Source organism: Leptonychotes weddellii, chromosome 3 (genome assembly GCF_054177405.1).
Source record: "Leptonychotes weddellii isolate Sample4059 chromosome 3, ASM5417740v2, whole genome shotgun sequence".
Lineage (NCBI taxonomy): Eukaryota > Metazoa > Chordata > Mammalia > Carnivora > Phocidae > Leptonychotes > Leptonychotes weddellii.
Window position 1 is genome coordinate 63234207 of NC_138371.1, and position 18252 is coordinate 63252458.

Sequence of the window (18252 nt, forward strand, 5' to 3'; positions counted from 1 at the left end):
TTTCTCACACTTCTAGAGGCTGGAAAGTCTTAGATCAGGGTGCCAGCCTGGTTGGGTTCTGGTGAGAGCTCTCTTCTGGGTTGCAGACCACCAACTTCTTAGATCCTCACATGGTAGAGAACAGAGCAAGGGAAGCAAGCTCTCTGGTAATTCTAATAAGGGCATTAATCCCATTCATGGGGCTCTACACCTGTGACCTCATCTCATCCTAATCACCTGCCAAAGGTCCCCCCTCTTAATACCATCCTAGTGGGGGTTAGAGTTTCAAAATATGAATTTGGGAGGAGATAGAAACAATCCCAGTCCATCACAGTTACCATCGGAGGTCTGGGTTCAAATGAATTTTGGAGAATGCTATTCAGACCACTACAGACACCATACTCAAATAAGTTACATTTTAATATCAAGTAATCATAACCATAAATTTTTATCAAAAAGCATCAATTATCAGATCACACATGGAGCCATCACTAAAAAGGCCTATGGCAACTAAAAGATACTGGTAGTTCGGTTGTTGTCCCTTGGTCAGTTCTGAAGGAGTTGAACAACTTGTTTCTCTGGCCAGAGACAGCTGGTTTGGGATTATTTGTGGGAATCTCTACCGGGCATGATGCAGAGCAGCTCTTTCTTCCTATAGCCATTTTACCACTTTGCCTTTCTTTTACAACCCAATGACAACAAAGCCAACAAATATAAGATAAGGCTATTTTTTTTTGTCTTTTTTTTTTTCAGTGGAAATGAATGGGGTCTTTTTATTATTATGTTCAGTTAATGGCTAATTTTTTTTAATGGCGAAACTACTAGCTAAAAATTATGTGAGGATATTTGCAGGATTTGAGTTATCTATACCATTCCGGATATAGAGATGTAACTTGCTCTGTTCCAGGGCGCAGGAAAGCTGAGTGTCAGAGACTCCTTGGGTCACTCAGCAGTTCCCAGCAAGTGGCCAGTGGGGGCCCTGGGAAGAGGCCAGAGACAGGCAACGAGGCCTGTTTCGCTCCCTGAGCTCAAGGAGTAAACCTCCTACTAGCTTGTCCTGGAAAACATTTTTCTCTCAAGTCTAGAAGTTCTAGAAGTTTCTTTCCAACGTTAAAAACGGTGGCTTGCAGGCCATGATGTTTTCATCTTTAAAATGTCTTCATTGAATCATTGGCATTAGGTGCTTGGCATCAGACAAATCAAAAATCAGAACTATCAGCCTTCATGAGTCACACTTTGGTCATATACCACATTTTGAAGTTTGACCTTGGCTAAATATCCCCAACACTCACTTGTGATTCTTTTAACTCTCTTTCAAACCACACTATCTCCAAGCATAGACGTTCAATGGAATTAAACATTATAAACACAGTGGTATGTAGTAGCAATTAAGCAGCAGTTGGAATGTGCAAATGCCTGTTGGAATCCCTAGAAAAGCTGTCTATCTGAAAGAATGGGATTTCAGATGTGAGTGATGGAAGGCAGGGGAGGCAAGGCGTTCTGGTTCCTATAATTGTAACTATCCACTGCTTTTTAAAAAAATCTGTAGTTTTAGTTTGGTTTGTCTTTTGAACATAACCTCTGTTCATTTCTTTCAGTTCTTTGTTTCAACACCAGTTTTCAGCTATGATGCCATTTCATACTACAAAATATTTAGCGACAAGGATGGCTACAAACATATTCACTATATCAAAGACACTGTGGTATGTTCCTTCCAAGATTTATCTCCTCAAAGATCATTCACTTGAGGTTGCTCAAATAACGCTCAGCTTCACACAACATAATGTTTGTCTTTTTATAGGAAAATGCTATTCAAATTACAAGTGGCAAGTGGGAGGCCATAAATATATTCAGAGTAACACAGGATTCACTGTAAGTATTGCATGAAGCATGATGCACCATTCAGGTTTTAATTAGCACTGATGGACACACAAATGATACTGTACCACCTCTTCGTTAAGAGCATTTTTGGTTACTTACTCTAGAGGTTAGTGCAGATAGCTCTGGTTTCATTAAGACTGCACATTCTTTAACAGCTAGTTAACATGATTTCTTTCAGGAAAGAATATTTAGTAAGTGGTCATGTCTCTTCTGATACCTGGTAGATAATAAATTAAAAGTATAAAATTTTAAAAATAACAACTACTTCTAAACACAAATTTTACACTTCAGCACTTGAAGAAAGGAGCAAGCTTCAAAAGTCCATGAAGGGCAGCCCATAGATACAGACATTTTTTTGTAGTGATTCAATGTTATATGAATTTAAGATCATTATCTGTAACAGCTATCATTTTTTGAGCAATTACTTCCTACCACATACTGTGAAGTAGAAACAGAGGTAGGGGAAACCCAAAGGCAGGAAGGCCCAGCGATGGTCTTAATCGAAGCTTGCAATGATGGGGACCTGAACTAGAACAGTGCCAATGAAATATGGACTCTTGGACAGAGAAGCTATGCCTCCTGTTTCTTGTGTCCTTAGCGCTTGGCATAGTGCCTGATGCAGCACTGGAAGTCAGTAAATATTTGTTAAATGAATGAGAGGAAGGGTATATGACCATAAGGACAGATAGAGGACGAACAAGACTGCTGACTTCGTGGTCCTGAAGGAAAAGGGGAAGGAAAGGCAAAGTGACCTCAGTTCCCAGGGTTAGAGGAAGGCAACCGTGAAGCTTCTGACAGAACAGGACACCTGCGGGGGGCCGCTTGGAAAAGATATGGAGTAGTTTATTCACTGGTAGTTTGAGATGATGTGAGGAAGACAAGTGCAAGTGACCGTCCCCTCGGTCGGAGTCATGTGAAGTTAGTCAAGGCACGTGGAAGGCTGCTGGTTTAGAAGACACAGTCAATCCTAGGAGTGATTTGCATTCTCTTACCTTTTCTCTCTACTTGGGGATAACGAGGTGTTTATGACAGTGAAGACATAAAACCACCTGGGCCACTGAACAGTCCTAACAATTAAAAATGGGTAACCAAACCCGACTTTCTACACTCCATTATGCTCTTCCAAAAAGGAAAAAAAAAAAAAAAAAAGACAGTTACTTCGTGATATTCAGATGAACTCACAGAGGAGTGAAAATCATGCCACTAAATTGGATTTCCCACTTCATAGCTATATTAAGACAGGTTAGAACTGGGACCCAGATACTTAAGTAACAAGTATGTTCTCTTGTGACTTCTTTTGCATCTCGGTGAATTAACATGGCCCTTTGTGTGGTGTCATAGTGCGGATGCATTTCTGGATTTATAACAAATTCATCTATTGTCAGAGCTTCTGTAAAACAAATTCAAAATGTCTTCAGAATCATGGACAAAATTAATATAGCATAGAGAAACCAGTAAACTGTCAGGAAGAGGGTGATAATAATCAATATCCTACCTTATTTTGTGTAACTCATAACTAATGAATCAATATACCTATAATAAAAAAAGGAATATTCAGCATAATTTAATCTTTCTCCTATGAATTGAAAGTCAGACTAGGTACATAAAATTCAGTGTTATAAACAGCAATGACTTATCAACCTAAGTGCCAATTAATATAGTTTCGTTAGACAAACATTGGACTATATTGCTTATTCTATTAGTATTAGTACTAACAATTCTGTCACTATTTAGTTATCAATACTTATTTAATAACTTCTGGATATATTTTCAGGTTTTATTCTAGCAATGAATTTGAAGGCTACCCTGGAAGAAGAAATATCTATAGGTAATTTATGTCAATACATTCTAATATTTTTATATGTTAATACATGAATGAAAATCTGTCAGAGGCCTGTGGATATATAGAATATTTTTTAAAGCCTGAAATGTAACAAAAGTTATATATGAATCAAGGTAAAACATTGAGAGAATGCTGTACACCACATCAGTAGAAAAATATACACTTCCCTGGGGTGCCTGGGTGGCTCAGGTGGTTAAGCATCGAATTCTTGGTTTTGGCTCAGGTCATGATCTCAAGGTTGTGAGATGGAGCCCTGTCTCAGGCTTCATGCTCAGCGAGGAGTCTGCTTGAGATTCTCTCTCTCCGTCTCTCTCTGCCCCTCCTCCTGCTCATGCATGCACACGTACTTTCTCTCTCTCTCAAATAAATAAATCTTTAAAAAATATATACGCACCCCAAATATTAGCTAACTCAAAATGTTTTCAGAAAAAAAGTCAAGAAATTCTAATGCTGTTATAAACATGATACTAAATACTTCAACTAAATTTAGAGGTAATTGCGGACATTCATCCATTTAGCAGCCACTTATTAAGTCCCTACTGTGTACCAGGCATTGTGGTTACTGCCAGATCATGTGATTTCTTTTAATATGGTTCACTTTGGCATAAGCCTATTACTATTGGAAGGAATTCATCTCTGTTCCTAAATTAGTGTTTAAGTTGGTCCAGTTGTACCTTTGGTGATTGGAATGGTGCCCTCAACAGTCCTCTCCGGATATAGAAGTAAAAGTCATAGCTACCATCGGCTGGTAGTCTGCTATATGTCAGGCACATTTTTATCTACTTTACATATGTACTTTCATTTAATCCCCACAACTTCAGGAGGCAGGTGATATTGTTAGAGCCAGAATTTTGTACCTGGGCATGCTGACCTAGGCCCCTTACTGTTAACTGCCTACCTAACATTTCCAGGATTACACCAAAATGTGAATGTGAATGTGAACTGTAACCAAGGAAATAAGGAATTTTCCCTCTGCTGCATTCCTCTGCTCCCTCCTGGATCGTGACTTCTTATCTATTGGAGAGAATCCCTCTGTAGTGCTAGTGATGTCTCTGGTTCCCATCTACCATGCCCTGGGCAAGGTCAGGGGCAGCAGCAGAAGGAACACTGCGGCAGCAGATTATTTCACCAGCCACAACAGACTCTGACCCTGACCCTACCCTGGCATCATACCATCTAGTCTGGCCCAAATGAGAATCTGATTCTGAGGGTTTGGGGTCAGGTCTGGGAGTCTGTATATTAAAGCCAATCACCCCATTCAGAAGCCATGCAGAAGGCTCTGCTGGGGAGAGGGTGGGTCCGACGTGGTAGGTACAGGTTGGCTTGTGTAGGAGTGTGGTGGGGAGCAAGCATTACCAGGAAGAGCTTCTCTGACCCTAAACTTCCTTTAGAAAGGAATGGAAGGCACAGGAGGCACTTAAAAACTATGGTTTTTTTATTTCCACTTTGCTTATGACTGATTTCCCCTTCCAGATATATGATAAGAACAGCGACCCCTTTCTTGGTGAGCCTGCCAGATTTTCCTTGCCTGTTTTGCATGGGAGTACAATAAGAGAGATGGGAAGATGAAGAACTATGCATTGCCAAGCACTCTGTAAGATGTGAAGGATGAATGGCTATGGGAAGTGGTTACCTCACTCCCATTCAAGGTGTTAGATATTTCTCCCACCCCAGAGAAACCGAAGGGCTTCTCTCTCAAGGCTTGTGCCTCTTCAGGCAAAGATGATTGAAAAATCAGGCTACATCAAAATACTGTAATTCCCCTTCACTTTAAATGATATTGGCAAGAGAAAAATAGAGTGGGTTTGATGTCAATATGTAAATTAGTCATTTTACATGGAGTAGTACATTTTGATAAATACAATCTCAAAATTTCAGCTTAGTTTTATTTTCATTTTCCTCTAGAATTAGCATTGGAAGCCATCCTCCAAGCAAAAAGTGCATTACTTGCCATCTAAGGAAAGAAAGGTGCCAATATTACACAGCAAGTTTCAGTGACTACGCCAAGTACTATGCGCTTGTCTGCTATGGTAGGTAACGGACCCCGAGCTCCACCACCACACTGCCAATGTTGGTGTCCTCATCATCATCTTCCCCTGATCAATCCTACACTTCAGGTCATCGAACACTTGTTATATATGAGGATCTTACCTATGTTATCTTATCTAACGTTTATGGGGGAAAAAAATGAAAGGAAGATAGGAGAGCATTTTTATCCCGGTATTTTGCAGTTGAGGAAATAGAATGACTTGCAGAGGATCCACACTGCTGGTAAGCAGCAGAGCCAGGATGGGAGCAGGGATGTGTTGACGGTAAATCCCAAGCTTGTACCAACCGTGTGCTGCAGCAGCGTGAGGTTAACGTTATATGCAAACACCATCTACTTGCTATCACAGCAAGACTCGAGCAGTGTCACAGAAAGAAGCATTCTCTGTTAAAACGGTTGCTGGACTTTGGCCCCATTTGCCTGGAGAAATGTCAAACTCCGACAGCCAGGGGAAAGAATAATGTCCTGGAAACCTGAACTCCTTCCCTCGGAGGCCAATATTTCTTTGAATGATAGTTTCAGTGAGGATGGAAAGTAAACTTTTGTCACCTCGTATGTTCTTTCTAAATTTGGGAAACATAACATAAGTAATTCATTCAAATAGTAAAAAGTCATAGGGAATAAAATACACCAAATACTTCCTGGTTTTTTAGGCCGTGTGTACATTTAGTTAATAATTTCTATCCAAATAATTTTCTTTTGTGCATAACATCTTATCTATATCTTGAACATACGACAAGCCATGAAACAGATTGGTTACGTGTCAGTAGATCCGTGAAATATATTGGGGTCTTGGTAGGCATCGTGGAGATTTGGAAAATGGACTTGAGAAATATCTACTTTTCCATTCTCTATCCCACCCCCATAATTAATCCCTGAGTCTCCCTGGTGAGGAACAGCAAACAGAGAATGTTATTACAAAATACATGCCACTCTACTGTTTCTAGTATCAACTCCCAGTGGAAAGCAGCTCAGAGAACAAATGGAATCTTTGGCCGATGGAGATCCCTGACCAGTTGCAGAAGACCCCAGGTTCTTTAATTCCCAGAAGGAAGGCTGCCCTGTCATTCCACTTTCCTCATCCCAATCACCTGGCCCCAGAACCCGAGCCCAGGCCCAATTGACTGCAGCGGTGGATAAACATTTTAACCCAAAGGCTCCCTTTAAGATGGCACAAGATGTCAGTTTGATACAATTACTTTAACACGGTGTGTTGAGTCAGTGACATCTTTGAAAAGCCAAGAGATTGTTGTTCATGACTGTATGTGCTGATTGTGGTTATGTCACTTAAAGATATATATTAAATGTCCTTCTCAAATTCTATGCAACATTCTTCAACCCAAGCTATGTATTTATGCAACATATATTGAAAGCTTACATGCCAGGCATATAGTATCATTGAACTAACTATACTGAGTCATCTGTTTGTCTTTCTCTCCTGAAGGCAGAGGCTGCTTTCTTTTCATCTTTACATTCATAAGGCCAAGAAAAATGGCTACTGCACAACAATTACACATAAGGCGTAATTGTTAAATGAACATCGGTGCTAAAGAAGATCAAAGCACTATTGCCTTTTGCAAAGCCTAACAAAAAACTTGTTCTTATGCTGACATATTTACCCATAGAGACCTCAGTGACCCTACACTTGCATACATTCATTTATGTTTATACACATTCTGCATTTGTACGATGTTTCAACCCTTTCTGAAAGCACTCTACCACTTTTTATATCACTTTGTCTTCCTAATATTTGCTTGAGTCTGAGTGCCCACTGAAAAGATAAGGAAGCAAAGACTAAGCTCTCCTCAAAAGTTGGTGGAAGAGTCCTTTCTAGAACTTGAATCGCCTGACTTTTCCACACTCACTCTTGCTCGGCAGTATGGTAATTTCCCATTTAGCAAAAAATATACTGTGTGGGAAGCATCACATCGTCTGGTGTTTTTGAAGCTCCAGTAAAATGAGTCACTGAGCCATCATAAGAAAAACCTTGAAATCTTTCCCTTTAGGACTAAGAGTAAAGCCTCATTATGTAACTTCAAACTCTCCAAGAGATGGTGAGTAAATCCCAGATAATAGGATTAAATAGATAAAAATCCTCTTCCTGATGCTGATGGAACAGAAGTAATGCAAAGGAGGGACTCCAGACAATTGGTGCTTTGATGCCTCTGTGACCACAGGCTCAGGCCATTTGTACCCAGGGTGGCCAGTCATTAGTCTGTCTCAGAATTTGGCCAAAACAGATATGCTAGTTGTCACTCCTGGAGCTGCATGCCCATGAAAATTCCATAGGGTGGATGCTTGTTGACGGAAGTCAAGAAATTCAGATTCATGTTTCAGTTCCTTACATTCTGACCAAAGATATAATATGTGTTTGTCCTTTCTAATAACTTTGAGGAAAAGCTGGTCAAAATGAAAATCTCTGAAAATGAACTTCTATAAAATTTTGAAACTCCACACAATAGAGAACTATTTTTTGAGAGAGCCTAATAAATAATATCCCTTCCCCTTGCTCTCAAGTTCACCTGAGGGGTCAGGGAGGAAATTAAAATATTAACTTTATCACCTGTACAGGTTACTCAGAATCACAATTACACAAATATGGGTACGACTACAAAAGCCACTGGCGGCCCCCACAGGCCCCAGCATTGTCCCACTTAGAGCATGAGGATCCAGTCAAGAACAGGCAGAAAGATGCCAGGAACAAAGCAGAAGAAGGAGGTACTTCTCTCCATCCAGGTCTTCTGAGAACTCATCAAAAAGGTTACCCTTGCTTCAGCTTGCTTGGGCTCTAGGGTGCTACTCTAATTATGTTCCACAAAGAAGGAAGAAGCATCAGGAGTGCAAATGAACCTCTACTCCCAGCTTCCGTGTTGTTTCTTTTAACCCATCGACTGTCAGAGCAAATTCATCCTTTAAAAGTATATTTCCAGGGGCGCCTGGGTGGCTCAGGCAGTTAAGCGTCCCACTCTTGATCTCAGCTCGATCGGGTCTTGATCTCAGGGTCATGAGTTCAAGCCCCACGTTGGGCTCCACACTGGGTGTGGAGCCTACTTAAAAAAAATTAAAAATTTTAAAAACGTATATTTCCAGGTATTATTTTATCCTGTGGTTCAAGTGAGTTGGAGATAATTAGTGTGTAATTATGTGCAGATCTTGTTAAAATGGCCAGTTTCTGCACAGAAAACCTGAGTTCCACGCTGTAATATGTAGTGGACACTGGTGTGTCACCCAGAACCCCCCACTTCCGGGCCGAATCCCTCATTTCGCTAGCTGCTGAGAGTGCTGGTGGCCGCCGACAGCTCACAGCCGAGCTCCCACCCTGGGAATCGCCCTCGTCCCCTGCCACATCCGATGACTGCTCCAATCTGGGGTATAAAAGCCAGCCCTGTACATGGAGGCCATTCTGCAGGCCATCCAGAGCTCCCTGTGGGGTCGGCTGAGGTTTGTGTCTTGACTGCACTAAGCCCACCTTCCCTTACCACCTCATCCTTCCTCTCCCAGAAGTGAGCATCCTAATACTACCCCCAGAAAAATCTCTGGCCCACAAAACTTCTGGGTCTGTTTCCCAGGGAATGTCACCTGCCACAGCATACAGGTAACAGATTCTATACAAATTTATTTCTGCATCTATTAATTACATGGGGTGGGGGGAAAGATGCTGGGTTCCACCCTCCAAAATGAACTGAACATTGGACCAAGAAGCCAGACTGAGAGTATCATCTGGGTGCTGGTGAAGGTTATCGGATAAAAAAGACACAGCTAACGCTAGCCCATACAACGTGATGTCTTCTCAGAGGGCCATTTATCATGGCAGATCCTGGGGGCCGTTTGTGTCATGAGAGCTGGACTATTCCGATCACTCCTGGAAAAGTGCACGGGCAACTCTTCTCTCACATCTGTTCTTCGATTGTGTTCTGATCTCATGTGTTGTTTAAATGTAACTTAAAATGTGGTATTTGCTTCTCCATGGGGAAAAAAAAAACAGCTGTAGAATTAAGATATACTTGAGCTTGACACAAATAGGACCAGTTTCTTATTGGAAACTCAGTGTTATTTTAAAGCTTAAGCATGTTTTTGTTTTCATCCTGTGCACAGGCCCAGGCCTCCCCATTTCTACCCTTCATGATGGCCACACTGATCAAGGTACGCTCACTTGCATGCTGTTGTCTAAAGAAATCCTGAACTCTGGGTGACATTACACAAGAGGCGCCAAGACAGTTTCCCCACACCAACAAGGGGAACTGTGATGGAATCCTGTGGTCATAGAGCTTATTGTCACATAGACTTGGATATTCTTTGAGTCAAACCTGATCCTCTGAAATTTAATAATTATTTGCAGTAAGAACCTGGCATAACACAGATGAGTTATGTCACAGGGATTCCTGCTGTCTTCCCCAGGCAGCCTTATAAAAAACACAGAAGCTTAGCACTGGAAGGAAACTCGAAATATTTAGTACAACCTCCCTCCCAAATAAGAGTTCCTGCTTTGTTGCAGCATTCCAAACTAGAGACAAATTCCAGATCTAAGTCCAGTTCAAAGCAGAGGCTGTCTGATTATCACGCTGGCTTTTTTGTTCTAACAGCTACATCACACTGTTGCTACAAATGAAATCCCTGAAATTTAGAGGCTTTTCCCATTTTCAACTATTATCAAGACGGTCCTCCTCCATCCCATATCTGTGATATTGGTTCAAAATGGCTCACAGATCAAAGATGACCGTCTTTGCTCTCGGCAGAGTGATCCGAGTGTGTGATTGCCCCCATACTCTCCCTGCAGTTCCCCTGTTGTCTTTTGATTTACTATTGAACAACGTTATAGGGTTGAAGTTGATGGAGACGAGGGACAATGAGGGACTTCAGGACTCGTGCCTGTGATCCTCCCCGGACAGCTTTGGTGACAAGTCAGGAGACTGCTCCGGGATTAGTTTGACTGCCAGCTCAATGGCTCAAGTAAAATAGGTGAAAATAAGGTAATGAGAAAAAACAGTCAATTCAGAAGCTCTGGGCAGGACAGGCATTGTAATACGGGGACTGTGAATTTAGTGCCATTTTGAAGGGGTTTTTTTTGGTTTTTGGTTTTTTTTTTTACCTCATGTCTAATAATGAAATACCTTTGAAGAATAAAAGATTGTATTTCTCAGTATGGCTTGAGTAAGAGACATTTTAAAGCAATACTACATTCAAATCTGAAAGATTTTATTTTAATGGAAATTCCCATAAATGTATGATTCCCATTTTATCATGACTGCTAAAGGTCAGCCTCCCTTTTTTCAGAGCATGAATTTCCACTTTCTTATTATCCTTCTCCTATTCCTGCCAGATACCAATTTCGGTACCGCATACAAAAGTGTTATTACTTCACCCAATACTTACAAAATAGGTGCAGTGCTCATGTCACTCTCATTTCTCATATGTATTTATATGTTTTCTAACCCTTGAATAGAATGCGATTTTTTTAGAACACAGTTCTGCAAACTCGCCTCGTGATGAAATTCTCCAGAGATATTTATTATAAATACAGATGCTCAGGCCCTCCCCAGAAATTCCAGTTCAGTGGATCTTAGATTGGGCTACAGAATCTGAATCTTTAATAAATTCCCAGATAAGCTGCTTTTTAGAGCGGATGCTGGGTCTTCTATTTATTTGTAGGGTTTTTTTTTTTTTCACCCATTTTCCTTTGCATTTGGTGCCAGAAATCTTTATTCAACAGATATTTATTAAGCACCTATCACATTAAGCCAGACATTGTGCTAGATACTAGATCCTTAAAATTAACAGATATTGGTTTAGATATGGTCCAAGTCCTCAAGGAGATTATAGATCAATGGGGAATGCAAACCTGTGAGTGGGTAATACAGTGAGGACACGGTTAGGATGGGGGAAATAGAGAAATAGGAAAGCACATAAGCAGGGTACTGTATCTGGGGGATGGGGGTTAGGAAATGTCTCCTAATGAGAGATACATCAAACTGGAAACCTCCAAATATAAGGGAGGGATTAATGCTGCTTGGATGTCTGGCTTGGTCAAGGGGATTGATATTGATGCTTTTTACTGAAGGAGGGATTCACAGCCAAAAGAATGTTTGAGATGATGAATTTTGTTTTTAATGTTGAGCTTGAGGTGCCAATGGGATATCCAAGTGGAGCTGTCTGAAGTGACAAAGTTTTGGATCTGGACATTGGATTGAAGATGAGGAACAAGAAGTCATTAATTTATGAAATCCATGGTTACTAAGACCGTGGAAGTGGATAAGAACACAGAGTAGGAATAAAACTGTGCAGAATACCAACATGAGAAATGGGAAGAGAAAAATGAACCTGTGAAGGAGACAGAGAGGGGCACAGAAGGAGGATAACCTTGAGAGTATGGTATCATAGAATTCAGGGAGGAGAGGATCTCAGAAAGAGGGAGGACTCATCTGTGTCAAGTGCTACAGAGAGTGAAGTGAGACGTGCTCTAAATCAATGAATTTAGCAAGAGGGAGATTACCATTGGCTTGGTCAGACCAGTTTCAGAGAAACAGTGGAGGTGGGAGCCAGATGGAAGCAAGTTTAGGCTTGATAGGACATAAGTAAAAAGAATATTTTCAATAGGTCTGCCTGAAGAGTGGAGGAAAGAGGAGGGATGATGGCTGGAAGCAGTTGATAGAGGTTTAATTTTGTTTTTGAAAGATGATAAACATTTGAGTATGGTTAAATGCTGATGGAAGAAATTAGGAGACCAGAAGTGGTCAAAGACATAAAGGAGGGAGGTCTCCAAAAATGTTGGGAAAAAATGGAGTCCAGGGGCAGGTGGAGATTCATCTCTGGCATTGTGCTGAGCAAGAATGGAGAAATTACTAATGTAACTGTATGGAAGTGTGTAGACATTGCAGAAAACAGTGCAATGGCTTCATTTTATCGGCAAAGTAGGGTAAGGTCATTTAAAAATAACATAGGACCTGAACCAGGTGCTTTAGAAACCCAGAAGGGTAGGCACTTGACATAGACATCCCAACAGAGGCTTAGTTGCTTCAGGCACAACAAGTGCTCATTACAATTACCCAACTGATCGAATGACCTCATTTATCAGCTTTTCCACAGATTCTTCACATAATATAATTAGTGAGTAACATATAGTAGTTCATATAATTAAAACAAAAAATTCTTACATGATCCATCATTCTTCTTTTTTTCTTTCATCATAATGAAGAGTCCGCAAATAAATGGAGAGCATATACTACATATATATCGTGTACTAGGTACTAAGTATGCTAGGTACTGAGTATAGAATGATGAGTGAAATAAGGTGAAAGGTGCTCTGGGCGGTAGCACTCCTTCCATGTTATATGCTTTTAATGCAAAGCTACATAGAGAAGCCCAGTTGGCACCCCCACTGCCGACAGTCCTATGAAATCCCATTTTGCTCCAAGGGGTGGGAAAATTGCCAAGTTAATTTACTAATGCTTCTCTGGACTATAGAGCATTAATAAGCTTATAAATTAACTTTGGCATCTCAGTAAGCCATGAATCAGCAAAGTTCAATAGCTAGGAAAAGAATGGAGGAATCAAAGTCTAACCAACCTGGCAACACTTGTATAGTGTTGTATACAAGTATAGTCTCCAACTTCCGGTACCTGTTGGTAAAATGATAGAAGCAAATAAGTAAATAATAAATATAATAATAAGTAAAATATGAAAATAAATAAATAAGCAATTATAATGCAGTCACTCTGTGTACTTGCTCCACACAGGATTCCCTTCATCCGTAATAGCTCCACACACAGAACCCACACAAGGAGAATGAAGAGCTGACTCCATTGTACTTAGAATTGTGTATTTGGTGGGGGTTTTTTTGTCTTGTTTTTTGGGGTTTTTTGTTTTGTTTTGTTTTAACTTTTAAGATGCCACAAGTATCTCTTTCCTGATGGATTATCCAAAGTTAAAATGAAATTTATTATGTGTCTTATACAACTCATACCAAAACATCTATACTTGTTCTAAGATTAAATATAACATGTTGGAACAAAATGCCATGAGTATATGAAAACTGAGAGTTACAAGGGAAATGGTTTGGCAAACTTACTGTAGTTACAAGTACCTCTCCAGTTCCCCATCTTCAAGGACCACTTTTAAAAAGGCACAAAAACAAGACGTTCACAGGATTCTTTTGTAAAAACTGTCATATCTCAGAAGTCATCCAGACCTTCTTTTAAGGAAAATAAATCGACAAACTCCACATGTTACATGAAAGTCTAACTTTTCTCTAGCAGATAACTAGCATCAATTCTAGTTCAAAATAAAACTTGCAAAAAAACCCTCAATTGCTAGAAACCCATTTGCATATTCCACCAAACTGCAGCATCGGGAGATCAATGGATTGTTCAGTCTCAAAGATTAAAGCGTGAACATAATTAAGCTCAAATATAAGCAGCAGGTTTTTTGAAGATCCTTTAAGGTGAAAAACAGAAAGAGATCAGAGCGTGCATATATTGTTATTTTACTAAGATGTATAACTACCCTGACAAAAATGATCTGAAGGGATATGATGTGCAATAATTCAATTACCAGAAAAAGGAAGAATATCCTACATTAATTAAGTACAGCAGGAAAAGATTTAAAAAGAAATATATGTTGGGGTGCCTGGGTGGCTCAGTCGGTTCAGTGTCTGACTTGCTTTCGGCTCAGGTCATGATCTCAGGGTTGTGAGATGGAGCCCCGTGTCTGGCTCCACGCGGGACATAGAGTCTGCTTAAAATTCTCTCTCTCTCTCTGCTTCTACCCTTCCCCCCTTCTCTCTCCTTCCCTCTCTCTAAAAAATATATATATGTCCTATATTAATATATATTATAAAATGTTATATATATCCTATATAGATATATATATATATCACAGAAAAAGTACATCACAGAAAGAGTATTTGACTTTACACATTGAAAATTTAAAAACAAATTTTGTGACTATGTAATTAATTATTTTTTAAAGATTTATTTATTTATTTGAAAGAGAAAGAGAGATCGTGCACGCATGAGCAGGGGCGAGGTGGGGGGGGGCAGAAAGAGAGAGAGAGAGAATCCAAGTAGACTGCCTGCTGAGCCTGCCCTGAGGTCATGACCTGAGCCAAAATCAAGAGTTGAATGCTTAACCGACTGAACCACCCAGGCACCCCTATTTTAATTTGAGGTTTCAGCAATATGGATTTTACTTTTTTTTTCTTAGTAGATGATAAAAAATAGTCACCTACTCAGGTCATAGCTTCATGTTAGAAAAGTTGGAGATGGGAAAATATGGTGAATAAACATTGTTGCCTCTGTGATTCTGCTCAAAATGTGTTTTGATGCTATAAAGATTAGTTCAGGAGGCAATGATTAATGTCCTCATAAACTCATACCTGCTTTAAAGGCTGGGTTAAAAATATGCTTGTCAATATAAAATTTCTTATACAGTTCCTTATACAGTTTCAGTTTCATCTATACTAAACCCAAAAGAATTTTAAGAAAGGAATTTTCTTATGGAATGCTATTAATTGAAAATGAACATTTTGGTTTTTTTAAAGAAATTAGAATCCTGGAAGAAAACAAAGAATTGGAAAATGCTTTGAAAAATATCCAGCTGCCTAAAGAGGAAATTAAGAAACTTGAAGTGGATGACATCAGTAAGATCTTTTAAAAACTTCTCATTTACAAATATGAGACTGAACACTTATCTTCCTTTAAAAAAAAAAAGTATAGGGTAAATATAGTCCAAACCCTATAATATTAAAGGTCTTAAGTAAAACAATCTTACTGTAACAATAGAGTTTCACAAAAGATCTTTAATATGTTTGTAAATAGAGTTGATCTTATACTTTGCTGTAGCTCCATTTCAACACTGATATTTTTTTAAAAAGAGTTTATCTAATTTTAATTTTAGAATGTGCGCTTCTAGAGAAACAATAACTCAAGATTGCTAGTAATTTATAAATTTGGCAAAAATATGTAATAAAAATCAACTTAAAATATAGTCTTGATTTTTTACAGTTTACTAGTTATGAATTAGTTTTATGTTATCTTGTTATTAAAGAAAATAAATAATGCTATGAATATAGTGGAATGAAGATTTTTCTTTTTTTTCCCCCTAAGCTTTATGGTACAAGATGATTCTTCCTCCTCAATTTGACAGATCAAAGAAGTATCCCTTGCTAATTCAAGTGTATGTAATATTTTCTTTGGTGTAAAAACTATTTACTGAAAATATGTTGAATTAAATACACATTTATGAGATAGAATGAACCATTCTCCTTGGTAACAGTTCCTATTGATGCTGTTTTTATATATTCCTCAACTAATCAGAGTAAATAAAATATGGCTATTTAAAATAGATGGAGGAAGTTTGGGGGTTTTAGATGGACTGGCTTGCATTCGCTGTCTTGAATTTCCTTTGTATGGCAAATTGCCGAATGTGTCAGAATACCTTTGAGATAGAGAAATTGCAGCCAAAAAATATTGTAAATCATCTTAATGTCTTATGTAAGTGAGTTAGAAATGAAATAAGGGAATGGAATACATTTAGTGGAATCACACCCAAAATCAGTGCTGACCTACACACAATTTGCTTAAAACACCATGCATTTTTTTTAGTATATCTTATGCCTGCTTTTAGCAAGTGGCAGGTGGCAGAAATGACGAAAAACCCACACATATTCCTTGAAATGCCAACCCTAGATGTATCCGTTTTGGGGAATAGGAGAGGCTGTGTCCCAAAACAACTTCCTTGTAGCAAACCTCTGGGAAAAGCCTGGTCCTCTCTTGATTTTGAGCCAGTTCTAATGCCACTGTTATTGAAATTTTATCATGCAAATGTACTGGGAAATACTAAAGGCAATTCTTAGCCATGATGTGAAGTTGAGTTTTACCAAGGAATCCAAGATTCTTTTTGTTGTGTTTTTTGTTTTTTTTTTTTTCCTTTAGGTATGGTGGTCCTTGCAGTCAGAGCGTAAGGTCTGTATTCGCTATTAGTTGGATTTCTTATCTTGCAAGTAAGGAGGGGATAGTCATTGCCTTGGTGGATGGCAGAGGAACAGCCTTCCAAGGTGACAGACTCCTGTATGCAGTATATCGAAAGCTGGGTGTTTATGAAGTTGAGGACCAGATCACAGCTGTCAGGTGAGCACTTCTCATTCAAACAGAAATTGGTGTGCAACAAAAGTCATGCAATCATTGTTGGGTTACTCCATCTTTAATGATTTCATTCTTTTTGTCTATTTTCCTCACTTCATCTAAAGTTACCATTAATCTTAAAGAGATATTTTGTCCCAATATGAGAAAAGAATTACCAATGGAAAAGAGCTAATAAATGTGTAGAAACATGATTTATACTGATAAATGACAAATAACTCTCTTTCGGTATTTCAGTCATTCTCATATCCTTTCATTTATTCACATGGTTCACACACAAAAAATTGTATAACTCTAGGGATGGTCTATAGGCAATCAAACATCTGAATTTGCTCAAGCGTTGTGGATTCTAGCTCATAAATTTAGAAATGCCTCCAACACTCTGTCCTTATAGATACTGGGCATTCTTTTGTAATTAAGCTAGCTGTGAAGTTTGGCTGTGTTAGTATGAAAGTGTTTTCCTGTTTTCATTTGACAAAAAAATTCACTTTATGTAATACAAATTATATTATGCAAACATTCATAGGAAAGACAGACTCATAATCTGAGTTCTTATCCAACTACATTCTCAACCATAATTTGTGTCTCCACCATCTTTTCTGAAACAAAAAGAATATAGTCACCAAAATCACTGTTTATTTGGAAGTACTCTGCAGGATTCTTCTGGATATTTCTCTACAGTTGTTGGGTTTCTGTTATTATGTTGTGCATACGTGAAGTTAGAGAACAGTAGTTTATAAATGTAAAAGCTAACACAGGCCGGTTGCACCCTTAGTCATGGATGTATATGTGTGTGTAACGGCCTAAGGTCAAACACTGTTTCACAGCAAAGAGCAATTTAGAAAATTCATTAGTAAATTCCTTTGATCATCTTAATGTCATTAATAGTTACTGATTTCAATATAACACATTCAATGAAGATTGCATTTGACAGCTAGGAGCCAGGCCCAGACAATACTTTTCTATATTTTTGTCTCTAATCACAGCAGAAGAGTTTAGACTCACAAGTAATTATTTTTAAAAATGGAAAAGTAATCATAACCCATATGTTTTCAAATCTTCCTTCCATTCTGTGAACAGTAATATACACACACTTATATACAATATTCAATTAAAACCAGTCTATTTGAGTAAAATCTGACAAATAAATAAGTAGATTATTAAATAACACTGCACAATCTGTGGGCATTATTCATGCCTGATTTCTAGGAGGCTCCATCTTTCTTGCTGATCCAGATTTTTGGCCTGTCTGCTATTAACCTTTTTAGGAGAATCTTCTGCCTGATGGGGAGGCATAGAAGAGATAGCTCAAAGAAAAATCTACCAAGAGATCAGTTTCTCACATAAAGACTGTGGTGTGCCTTGAT

The 18252-nt window shown here is 38.9% G+C and overlaps 1 protein-coding gene across 7 annotated transcripts in view; it reads left to right on the forward strand.

Moving 5' to 3' along the window:
* FAP (fibroblast activation protein alpha) overlaps nucleotides 1-18252 on the forward strand; it is a 73614-nt gene that overhangs the window by 39509 nt on the left and 15853 nt on the right. For all 7 annotated transcript variants that reach the window (XR_014143577.1, XR_014143576.1, XM_081814309.1 and 4 more), the window contains 8 exons: nucleotides 1578-1682; nucleotides 1781-1851; nucleotides 3635-3688; nucleotides 5609-5733; nucleotides 9846-9893; nucleotides 15286-15384; nucleotides 15851-15920; nucleotides 16679-16873. Coding sequence is in view for 5 of the 7 variants with exons in the window: in XM_081814309.1 (XP_081670435.1) it covers nucleotides 1578-1682; nucleotides 1781-1851; nucleotides 3635-3688; nucleotides 5609-5733; nucleotides 9846-9893; nucleotides 15286-15384; nucleotides 15851-15920; nucleotides 16679-16873 (767 nt within the window). In the remaining 2 variants the exon portion in view is untranslated. The remainder of the gene's footprint in view (nucleotides 1-1577; nucleotides 1683-1780; nucleotides 1852-3634; nucleotides 3689-5608; nucleotides 5734-9845; nucleotides 9894-15285; nucleotides 15385-15850; nucleotides 15921-16678; nucleotides 16874-18252) is intronic.